The 12,530-nt window shown below is 31.4% G+C and overlaps 1 protein-coding gene across 1 annotated transcript in view; it reads left to right on the top strand.

Moving 5' to 3' along the window:
• LOC115885613 (lachesin-like) overlaps positions 1-12,530 on the top strand; it is a 149,523-nt gene that overhangs the window by 45,605 nt on the left and 91,388 nt on the right. Inside the window, exon 3 of the mRNA XM_030904576.1 lies at positions 12,091-12,301. Within this exon, the coding sequence (XP_030760436.1) occupies positions 12,091-12,301 (211 nt within the window). The remainder of the gene's footprint in view (positions 1-12,090; positions 12,302-12,530) is intronic.

Consider the following 12,530-nt stretch of genomic DNA (forward strand, 5'->3'; position numbering starts at 1 on the left):
TGTGGCGGATATAACATATGTTTTTTTAAAGGCAACACCCTATTTTTTATTTCATTTTTAGATTCTGCGTAAAATTCTATAACTTTTTTATATATAACGTTATAAACCTAAAATTAATAGTTTTTGTAATATTTAAATTTGTTTATACAAATGTTAAATTGCAGTGTGGCAAAAAATTGTCAATGGTACCATTGTTTCTGAAGTTGGAATACCAAAATATGGTATGAGAGTTCTATAGAGATTAAAAAGAAGATATATGTTAAGATATTTTAGTTAAATGCTACAGGGTGTTTAAAATATATTTATAAATTTCAACTACTTAAAATTAAAAAATCTAAAATTTGTTAAATGGTTTACAAAGCGACCGCTTTTTCGTTCAAAATATTCAATAAAGTTGCGATGAGTTTTTTACGGCTATTAAGCTGTCTTGTACAGGGTGAGTCAACGATGGAGTAAAGTCCATTATCTCATTTGTTTCGAGGTTTACAAAAAAAATGTTACATACAAAAGTTATAGGGAAGATAAAGATACAAATTTTAAAATTATTATAGAGTATACAGGGTGCTTCAAAAAAGTGTGGCGCATATAACATATGTTTTTTGAAAGGCCAACACCCTATTTTTTATTTCATTTTTAGATTCTGCGTAAAATTCTATAACTTTTTTATATATAACGTTATAAACCTAAAATTAATAGTTTTTGTAATATTTAAATTTGTTTATACAAATGTTAAATTACAGTGTGGCAAAAAATTGTCAGTGGTACCATTGTTTCTGAAGTTGGAATACCAAAATATGGTACGAGAGTTCTATAGAGATTAAAAAGAAGATATATATTAAGATATTTTAGTTAAATGCTACAGGGTGTTTAAAATATATTTATAAATTTCAACTACTTAAAATTAAAAAATCTAAAATTTGTTAAATGGTTTACAAAGCTACCGCTTTTTCGTTCAAAATATTCAATAAAGTTGCGATGAGTTTTTTACGGCTATTAAGCTGTCTTGTACAGGGTGAGTCAACGATGGAGTAAAGTCCATTATCTCATTTGTTTCGAGGTTTACAAAAAAATGTTACATACAAAAGTTATAGGGAAGATTAAGATACACATTTTAAAATTATTATAGAGTATACAGGGTGCTTCAAAAAAGTGTGGCGGATATAACATATGTTTTTTGAAAGGCCAACACCCTATTTTTTATTTCATTTTTAGATTCTGCGTAAAATTCTATAACTTTTTTATATATAACGTTATAAACCTAAAATTAATAGTTTTTATAATATTTAAATTTGTTTATACAAATGTTAAATTACAGTGTGGCAAAAAATTGTCAGTGGTACCATTGTTTCTGAAGTTGGAATACCAAAATATGGTATGAGAGTTCTATAGAGATTAAAAAGAATATTTTAGTTAAATGCTACAGGGTGTTTAAAATATATTTATAAATTTCAACTACTTAAAATTAAAAAATCTAAAATTTGTTAAATGGTACACCCTATATATTTTGATTTTTTCTTATAGAGTTTGCAAAGCTCTTCAACTTTTATTAAGTATGTCATATACCTATTTTTAATAATTTGCGATTTATTCCAATTGAAAAAATGAAAATATATAGGGTGTACCATTTAAAAAATTTGAGATTTTTTAAGTTTAAATAGTTGAAATTCATAAATATATTTTAAACACCCTGTAGCATTTAACTAAAATATCTTAACATATATCTTCTTTTTAATCTCTATAGAACTTTCATACCAAATTTTGGTATTCCAACTTCAGAAACAATGGTACAACTGACAATTTTTTACCACACTGCAATTTAACATTTGTATAAACAAATTTAAATATTACAAAAACCATTAATTTTAGGTATATAACATTATATATAAAAAAGTTATAGAATTTTATGCAGAATCTAAAAATAAAATAAAAAATAGGGTGTTGCATTTAAAAAAACATATGTTATATCCGCCACACATTTTTGAAGGACCCTGTATACTCTATAATAATTTTAAAATGTGTATCTTAACCTTCCCTATAACTTTTGTATTTAACATTTTTTTGTAAACCTCGAAACAAATGAGATAATGGACTTTACTCTATCGTTGACTCACCCTGTACACTTCGCACTAAAAGATGTTCCAAAAAGAACAATGTTCGGCTGCAAGGTATGCTAGTAAACGTGTTTAAGCTTAATCACACTACTATTTATTTAAACTAAAGTGCCAAAACGAATAAATAAATGCGGCAATTTTACACCTTTTTTCTAAAATATTTTTAGAATAAAGAAAAGAGTGGAGGCAAGGTTACATACAAATCTCGGAAAAGGACAAAAGTTACAAAAAAAACTTTCTTATAAGCGAAAAACAACAACAAACGCCTTTGTCAAGAAAAGTGTAGTATAAAGCGTTATACAAGGCTTTCCAATGAAACTAGAATACGTTTGTTCGAGAAATATTATTCTCCAGTTTCCAATAAAACGTCTATTTGTTTGGAAAAAGAGCCCTTTATAGAAAAGCTGCTTTCTGTACTACATAAATATGGTCAAAATACTTTCAGATATTTATTTCCGATAAGTAAACTCTAAAACCTTAACAAGTACGAATATGTAGATATGAAGCTATAAGTATATTATGTATATGCACATGGCAAGGAAATAAATATATAATAGTCTCGAATCAAAATCGAACAATATTTCTTACAATCATTCTATCTAAACATCTTATTACAAAAATATTGAAATATATAATATAAAAATAATGTTAAAAATATCTCTAAATATATTTGAAAACCTTCAAATTATGATGCTAAATGTTTGTGGTACCAAATTATTCGGGAACATGTTTCGAGAATCAGTTACATACTTCCCATTTGGTTATAGTCTGATGATGGGAAGTAACTGATTTCCGAAACATGTTGCCCCATCTTTAAAAAAATAATTTTTGAAACAAACATTTTGAAAAGATTGTGAGGTTTTGACTCTCCTACCCTTCGTTAGAGGTTTTGCAATATGTCATTCTATTCAGAATGTTATTTTCTATCGAATAAAGTAAAAAAAACGAGAGTGCCATTTAAAAGTCCATATATAAAAATATATAATTATCAATTCTCCTCAGATCACAAAGCCCCCCAGCAACAGTCACCCTAAAAAGATATATAATATAAAGCAATTTATTACCTGTAATTTAATTTGGGCCCAAACCTCCAGCTAATACGTAAAAGGTAGCTATTTTTGCCACAACAAGTGGCGCCCCGAGCCAATTGAACTCCGAATTAAACTTATAAAATATGAAAGCATCGTATCTCGCCGCCGGCGGCAGCTAAAGCCAAAACCACGAAACTTTTTAGAGCAGCCGTACATGGGCACGCATAGGTTAACAGACGGCGAGAACGAAGAATAATAATAATTCACGCAGCAGCAAAGTCGCCCTTGGGCCATATCGCCTACACCATCGATTTTGCTGCCTTGTCTTGTCTCGGCAAGTCGGTCGGTCTTTCTTTGTTTTGAATTATTTATTGTTTTCACATAGAAAGCGAAATGCGGAATGGAGGGTATAATTTCATTATTAAATAACATTATTATCATCAAAAGAATATACTAAAACCGAATAATAACGAGAAAACTGTCCTGGACTGGGTCCTTTTGAACTGGCCATCAGCAGTTTACCATTAGCTGAAGAAGTATGATTCTTGGATTGGAGGGTATAAATTCATTATTATCATCAAAAGAATATACTAAAACCGAATTATAACGAGAAAACTGTTCTGGACTGAGTCCTTTTGAACTGGATGGCATATGTCCATCAGCAGTTTACCATTAGCTGAAGAATTATGATTCTTGGATTGGAGGGTATAAATTCATTATTAAATAACATTATTATCATCAAAAGAATATACTAAAACCGAATTACAACGAGAAAACTGTCCTGGACTGGGTCCTTTTGAACTGGATGGCATTTGTCCATCAGCAGTTTACCATTAGCTGAAGAAGTATAATTCTTGGATTGGAGGGTATAAATTCATTATTAAATAACATTATTATCATCAAAAGTATATACTAAAACCGAATTATAATGAGAAAACTGTCCTGGACTGGGTCCTTTTGAACTGGATGGCATATGTCCATCAGCAGTTTATCATTAGCTGAAGAAGTATGATTCTTGGATTGGAGGGTATAAATTCATTATTATCATCAAAAAGAATATACTAAAACCGAATTATAACGAGAAAACTGTTCTGGACTGAGTCCTTTTGAACTGGATGGCATATGTCCATCAGCAGTTTACCATTAGCTGAAGAATTATGATTCTTGGATTGAGGGTATAAATTCATTATTAAATAACATTATTATCATCAAAAGAATATACTAAAACCGAATTACAACGAGAAAACTGTCCTGGACTGGGTCCTTTTGAACTGGATGGCATTTGTCCATCAGCAGTTTACCATTAGCTGAAGAAGTATAATTCTTGGATTGGAGGGTATAAATTCATTATTAAATAACATTATTATCATCAAAAGTATATACTAAAACCGAATTATAATGAGAAAACTGTCCTGGACTGGGTCCTTTTGAACTGGATGGCATATGTCCATCAGCAGTTTATCATTAGCTGAAGAAGTATGATTCTTGGATTGGAGGGTATAAATTCATTATTATCATCAAAAGAATATACTAAAACCGAATTATAACGAGAAAACTGTTCTGGACTGAGTCCTTTTGAACTGGATGGCATATGTCCATCAGCAGTTTACCATTAGCTGAAGAAGTATAATTCTTGGATTGGAGGGTATAAATTCATTATTAATTAACATTATTATCATCAAAAGAATATAGCAAAGCCGAATAAAACGAGAAAACTGTCCTGGACTGGGTCCTTTTGAACTGGATGGCATATGTCCATCAGCAGTTTACCATTAGCTGAAGAAGTATGATTCTGGGATTGGAGGGTATAAATTAATTTTTAAATAACATTATTATCATCAAAAGAATATACTAAAACAGAATTATAACGAGAAAACTGTCCTTGACTGGGTCCTTTTGAACTGGATGGCATATCTCCATCAGCAGTTTACCATTAGCTGAAGAAATGTGATTCTGGGATTGGAGGGTATAAATTAATTTTTAAATAGCATTATTATCATCAAAAAAATATACTAATTATAACGATAAAACTGTGCTGGACTGGGTCCTTTTGTACTGGATGGCATATGTCCATCAGCAGCTTACCATTAGCTGAAGAAGTATGATTCTTGGATTGGAGGGTATAAATTCATTATTATCATCAAAAGAATATACTAAAACCGAATTATAACGAGAAAACTGTTCTGGACTGAGTCCTTTTGAACTGGATGGCATATGTCCATCAGCAGTTTACCATTAGCTGAAGAAGTATAATTCTTGGATTGGAGGGTATAAATTCATTATTAATTAACATTATTATCATCAAAAAAATATAGCAAAGCCGAATAATAACGAGAAAACTGTCCTGGACTGGGTCCTTTTGAACTGGATGGCATATGTCCATCAGCAGTTTACCATTAGCTGAAGAAGTATGATTCTGGGATTGGAGGGTATAAATTAATTTTTAAATAACATTATTATCATCAAAAGAATATACTAAAACCGAATTATAACGAGAAAACTGTCCTTGACTGGGTCCTTTTGAACTGGATGGCATATCTCCATCAGCAGTTTACCATTAGCTGAAGAAATGTGATTCTGGGATTGGAGGGTATAAATTAATTTTTAAATAGCATTATTACCATCAAAAAAATATACTAATTATAACGATAAAACTGTGCTGGACTGGGTCCTTTTGTACTGGATGGCATATGTCCATCAGCAGCTTACCATTAGCTGAAGAAGTATGATTCTTGGATTGGAGGGTATAAATTCATTATTATCATCAAAAGAATATACTAAAAACCGAATTATAACGAGAAAACTGTTCTGGACTGAGTCCTTTTGAACTGGATGGCATATGTCCATCAGCAGTTTACCATTAGCTGAAGAAGTATAATTCTTGGATTGGAGGGTATAAATTCATTATTAATTAACATTATTATCATCAAAAGAATATAGCAAAGCCGAATAATAACGAGAAAACTGTCCTGGACTGGGTCCTTTTGAACTGGATGGTATATGTCCATCAGCAGTTTACCATTAGCTGAAGAAGTATAATTCTTGGATTGGAGGGTATAAATTCATTATTAATTAACATTATTATCATCAAAAGAATATAGCAAAGCCGAATAATAACGAGAAAACTGTCCTGGACTGGGTCCTTTTGAACTGGATGGCATATGTCCATCAGCAGTTTACCATTAGCTGAAGAAGTATGATTCTGGGATTGGAGGGTATAAATTAATTTTTAAATAACATTATTATCATCAAAAGAATATACTAAAACCGAATTATAACGAGAAAAACTGTCCTTGACTGGGTCCTTTTGAATTGATGGCATATCTCCATCAGCAGTTTACCATTAGCTGAAGAAATGTGATTCTGGGATTGGAGGGTATAAATTAATTTTTAAATAGCATTATTATCATCAAAAAAATATACTAATTATAACGATAAAACTGTGCTGGACTGGGTCCTTTTGTACTGGATGGCATATGTCCATCAGCAGCTTACCATTAGCTGAAGAAGTATGATTCTTGGATTGGAGGGTATAAATTCATTATTATCATCAAAAGAATATACTAAAACCGAATTATAACGAGAAAACTGTTCTAGACTGAGTCCTTTTGAACTGGATGGCATATGTCCATCAGCAGTTTACCATTAGCTGAAGAAGTATAATTCTTGGATTGGAGGGTATAAATTCATTATTAATTAACATTATTATCATCAAAAGAATATAGCAAAGCCGAATAATAACGAGAAAACTGTCCTGGACTGGGTCCTTTTTGAACTGGATGGCATATGTCCATCAGCAGTTTACCATTAGCTGAAGAAGTATGATTCTGGGATTGGAGGGTATAAATTAATTTTTAAATAACATTATTATCATCAAAAAGAATATACTAAAACCGAATTATAACGAGAAAACTGTCCTTGACTGGGTCCTTTTGAACTGGATGGCATATCTCCATCAGCAGTTTACCATTAGCTGAAGAAATGTGATTCTGGGATTGGAGGGTATAAATTAATTTTTTAAATAGCATTATTACCATCAAAAAAATATACTAATTATAACGATAAAACTGTGCTGGACTGGGTCCTTTTGTACTGGATGGCATATGTCCATCAGCAGCTTACCATTAGCTGAAGAAGTATGATTCTTGGATTGGAGGGTATAAATTCATTATTATCATCAAAAGAATATACTAAAACCGAATTATAACGAGAAAACTGTTCTGGACTGAGTCCTTTTGAACTGGATGGCATATGTCCATCAGCAGTTTACCATTAGCTGAAGAAGTATAATTCTTGGATTGGAGGGTATAAATTCATTATTAATTAACATTATTATCATCAAAAGAATATAGCAAAGCCGAATAATAACGAGAAAACTGTCCTGGACTGGGTCCTTTTGAACTGGATGGTATATGTCCATCAGCAGTTTACCATTAGCTGAAGAAGTATAATTCTTGGATTGGAGGGTATAAATTCATTATTAAATAACATTATTATCATCAAAAGAATATACTAAAACCGAATTATAACGAGAAAACTGTCCTTGACTGGGTCCTTTTGAACTGGATGGCATATGTCCATCAGCAGTTTACCATTAGCTGAAGATATATGATTCTGGGATTGGAGGGTATAAATTAATTTTTAAATAACATTATTATCATCAAAAGAATATACTAAAACCGAATTATAACGAGAAAACTGACCTGGACTGGGTCCTTTTGAATTTGATGGCATATGTCCATCAGCAATTTACCATTAGCTCAAGAAGTATGATTTTTGTATTGGAGGGTATAAATTCATTATTAAATAACATTATTATCATCAAAAGAATATACTAATCCAACTTCAAATTAAATATAATAATAAAAAACAACGTATGAAACCTGCGGCAAGCAGCACTGGAGCCACAAAACTTTCCAGAGCAAGCAAATACCAGTACGCACAAGCACCTCAAACAAATAATTTATTACGAGGCAAAGACGACCTTGGGCTGTATCGACTATGAAGCCGACTTGGCTTTTTTGTTTTAAACCCGTCGACCTTCCTTTGTTCCCACTTGTCTATTGTTTTCAGGTGGGAAAGGAAATTCAAAGAGAAGTTAGAAGCCTGCCCTGACGTGTTTTGGATAGAAATAAAATGAAGATTTATTTAGGTTTTGGAGAAAATCATATCGTATTGTGTACTTTTCACTCAGATATACCCGTTTAAAAAATATACTGCATAAACGATGCAAACATAGAATACTTAAAACAAAGAATACTTACATACGGTAATCGCAAAACATTTTCCCATGCACGTTATCAATCATATCGAACTTGACACTAAAGCCTATAAACCTGACTAAATTAAATTTTGGCAAAAATGTTTAAATTAATTGTATAATTTAAGATACCGGTTAGGCTCTTCATTTTATTTCAAAAGGCAAATGATTTTAACAGATATTTAATTTAGATTAAAGCTGCAAAAATTAGTTTAAAGCGATTTTTTATGATTAATTTTTAAATTTTTTTTCTGTACTTTTGATTTTTGTTGAAGATCTACCGAGAATTTTGTTCTTGTATGGAATTATAATCTAACAAACCCGGCAACCCTGTTCGGCTACTCCTTTATAAAGTTTTTTCGGCCTAATTCCTTTGTCACCGCCGCCGCGTGTCGGGGCGACTGGAAGGAAGATCGTACAGTATTGCCATTTCATAGAATTGCACTTGCTATTTTAGAAATGATTTCAAAGTTCTGCATGTTACTTTTTGTTTTAGAAAGAAGTTGTTATGTGCCTAGAGAAAACGTTCTTAAAATTGTTTTGTACTTTATTTAATATTTCATTAAGTAGGCAAGATAATGGGATTAGAAGAGTCGGGATTTAGGATAAGCCAACATAATTTTGATTTAACAGAATGAAAAAAGGTTATTATTTGAGAATTATCATAATGTCAGTCATTATTTTGTATAATATCGTGTTGTTGTTCAATCTTTGGGAGTAATTCTCGTTTTTTAGTTTTAACCGCAAACATTTCTTTTAAGAACTAAATTTTCGAGTTTTTCTATTGCATTTCTTGAAATAGTACGTCGAAAATATATGCCAAAGCGTTTAAACAGTCGAAGCAAAGAGCTTGTAGCTTTCCTGATAAACTATTTTGAACCTTTCAAAATTATTTCTGCTTATTTCGATTTGTATGATAATCCGTTACATGTTAAGAATTTGGGCTGAAAAGTTTGAAAATGATGAAAATTGTAACTATTTCTTGTGGAAAATAAACGCTTCAGGGTTTGATGGCCTCTGTAGTTAAAACCATACAAACACATGAGTCCTTGACTTGTGCTTAGGAATCGAAGCAGACCCCAATTTTTTTCTATAATAGTAAAACTGTCATATAGAAATACATAATTTTTCTTTATATTATTTGTTCATAATTTGTCTTTATATGATGGTCGTCTAATTAATTAAACAACAATTGATTAAATGACAGTATAGTTCATTCTAATAATTGTATTAAAATTGACTATACTGTTATTTCGTGTAATTATTTAAATGGTTATCACATAAAGACAAATAATGCATAAATAAAATAAAGAGAAGTTGTTTAAGTAGGTACATTAATTATAATGTATTAACATATTTACATAGTTTGTAATAAAAAAACTATAAGTAGAGATATTAGTTATAAACTAAATAAATATACCAAGAGTCGGCATTTCTGGTCTTGGGTGCCGGTTTTCATGTGTACGAAGAGTACGGTCGACACGCTTAGTAAAATAAGATGTTCTGAATAAAGACAGAAAAGTATTTTTCCAAGCGCATGGAATCTAGCATCAGGTTAAGTAGTTTTGTAACAAATACTTCGCATTTTTTCTCATTCCGACTTACTAGATTGCCATAACGACTCACTCCTATACACGTAAGCGCCGACCTAATGGTTCGCTTGCCAGCAGGGTATTTAGTTTATATGTTAATACCATCAATACATATATCCCGAGTGGGTCTCTAAAGTGGCTCACCCGGTATTCTATCCTCTGAGTGAGGCAAGATTTGGCAGAAAATACAATTTAACTGTGAACTAAAATAATAGACACAACTTTCACTGTTATTGATCCTCTCGTTGAACATTGTATACTAACAAAATTGTACAAAAATTACTTTTACATCATATGTTCATATTATGCGTCCACGAGCATCACACCAACGAAAATTTAACAATTACAGAATAAAAACAACAAATTATTAATATTAGTATTGTGTCGATAAATTTTCAAGTTTATAAATGCCATTTTATGGCCATATTATAATAGTATATTGTTTTATTAGTAAGTAAAAATTCAGTCAGAACCTCGCAATGGGGTCTTTCACTATATTTTGGAATTAGCATAATTAAATAAAGCAATTAATTCTAGAATTTTCTGCTATCTCACTTTCGAAAAATTTGAAGTCGTTCTTAAGAAAATAAATAAAAACAAAAAAGCCCAGAATAAAAATCCGCACTTTATTTTTAATACGTCACACCTGGCATGTTGAAAAGCGGCAACACGGCCGCGGCCGGGCCACCATGCTGACCCACCACCACCTCCACACAAGGCTATTCAACCTTTTCCAATATGGCGGAGTTAGAAGTGCTTTATTTGGCGCGTATTTTAAAACCTGTTTTATTTCCAAATAGACATTTTTCACACAAATGTCGGGTTAGATTACGTAATATTTCACTAATTTTTTAATATACAGGGAGTCTAATGCTCTCCACATCAGTATGGAATTTTTTGTATTATTACTTTTATGAAAACATCAGTTACTTTTTATAAAAAGGTTTGCTTTCTCAGAAAATAGGTAGATAGTGTACTAGTGTGTAAATATTCAAACTTGAGGTAGCATATATAGGGGGTGTTCAAAATCATCGGAAAAAGAAATAACCAGAAATATATAACAGAAAATAGCAATATAAACTAAATATTCAATTGCAAACACTTACCTACCATAGTATTAGAATTTACTGCACGTTTGATAAATATATACCTATTATGGAAGTTACTTGTCTTAGTAAAAGCCTTGGTAAATGCTCTTGGAATTATAAACTACACTGGCTTGGGTCAAAAAATATGGAATATTTTTTCTATGTTTTGCAGCATTACACAAATGGGAATAAATTTAAACTATAATAGGTGAGGATAACTAAAAAATATAATATGTGTTTCGAGATTTTATATAGAATAAAAACTAAATACCTTTTTATAACGTCATTTCTTTTTTTTGCATAGTTCTTCAATAAAATATTGGATATTCTGAACAAGATGGATTTAATAATAAATTCTGACGTATGTGAGGGGCAATTGTGCAACCTAAAAAAAGACTTACATCCAGGCCATTTATATTTTCAAATGTGAATGTTGTCAATATCTTTCTGTGATCTTTTTGATGTAAAAAGCTTGACTATTCTCCCAATATTTTACTTATAGTAAGGTAAGTGTAAGCAGTAGCCATAACTACATCCTCACTAGGGTAACAGATGCTTTGGCCTTTGGCCTTTTTGAGGCATATTTAGTGCACTTCTTACTTAGCGTAGAAGTTTGTTACTATAATTTGAATGTAAGCAATCAGAACGTCAAAATTAGTGGTAGGAATTTTCAATTAGTACAAAAAGTTATCAAACTTTTAACTTTTCCACTAATTATACTTCAAAATTTTCGAAAATTGTTTTTTTTTTAAATATTGTGAATCATCGTAAACAGTATAAAAGTATAAAATGTAATGGAAACCACTAATTTATTTCACTAATTGCAAGGTTCTGAATGAAAAGATTTACAGACAGGACACAAAAAATACATTTTTACCCTGAATAGAACATTTAAAAAAATTAAATATAAGCTGACTCACTTTCACTTATAAAGGAAAGAAATAAAAATAAATCCGTGCTTTTACCGTCCCATACAAAATTCATAAGACTGGCAAAACCTTTTTTCAGGTGTCCTGGGTCAGACATCGGGACGTCCACTTACTGACCGTCGGCCGGTATACGTACACGAGCGACCAGCGCTTCAGGGCCATCCATCAGTCCCATTCCGAAGACTGGACGCTGCAAATCAAGTATCCCCAGCATAGGGACTCGGGAGTGTACGAGTGCCAGGTGTCCTCCACCCCGCACCTCAGCCATTTCATCCATTTGACTGTCATTGGTAAGTAACAGATGATGTGTGTGGAAAGTTTGCGGATGTAAAAGATGAAAAATATAAGTTTTCTGATCGTAATACTTCAGATTCTGATTTTTTTCCATAAATTTTCGAATTTTGATATGTATTTACAGGGTGTTTCAAGTTTTTGGTGGGAAGATTCCTCACGTAAAAATAAGATTAATTTTTCATATCAACATAGGTCCGATTCTGCTTTGTTTCGTAGCTACAGGGT

Source organism: Sitophilus oryzae, unplaced genomic scaffold (assembly GCF_002938485.1).
Source record: "Sitophilus oryzae breed Bouriz unplaced genomic scaffold, Soryzae_2.0 scaffold_402_pilon_pilon, whole genome shotgun sequence".
Taxonomy (NCBI): Eukaryota; Metazoa; Arthropoda; class Insecta; order Coleoptera; family Curculionidae; genus Sitophilus; species Sitophilus oryzae.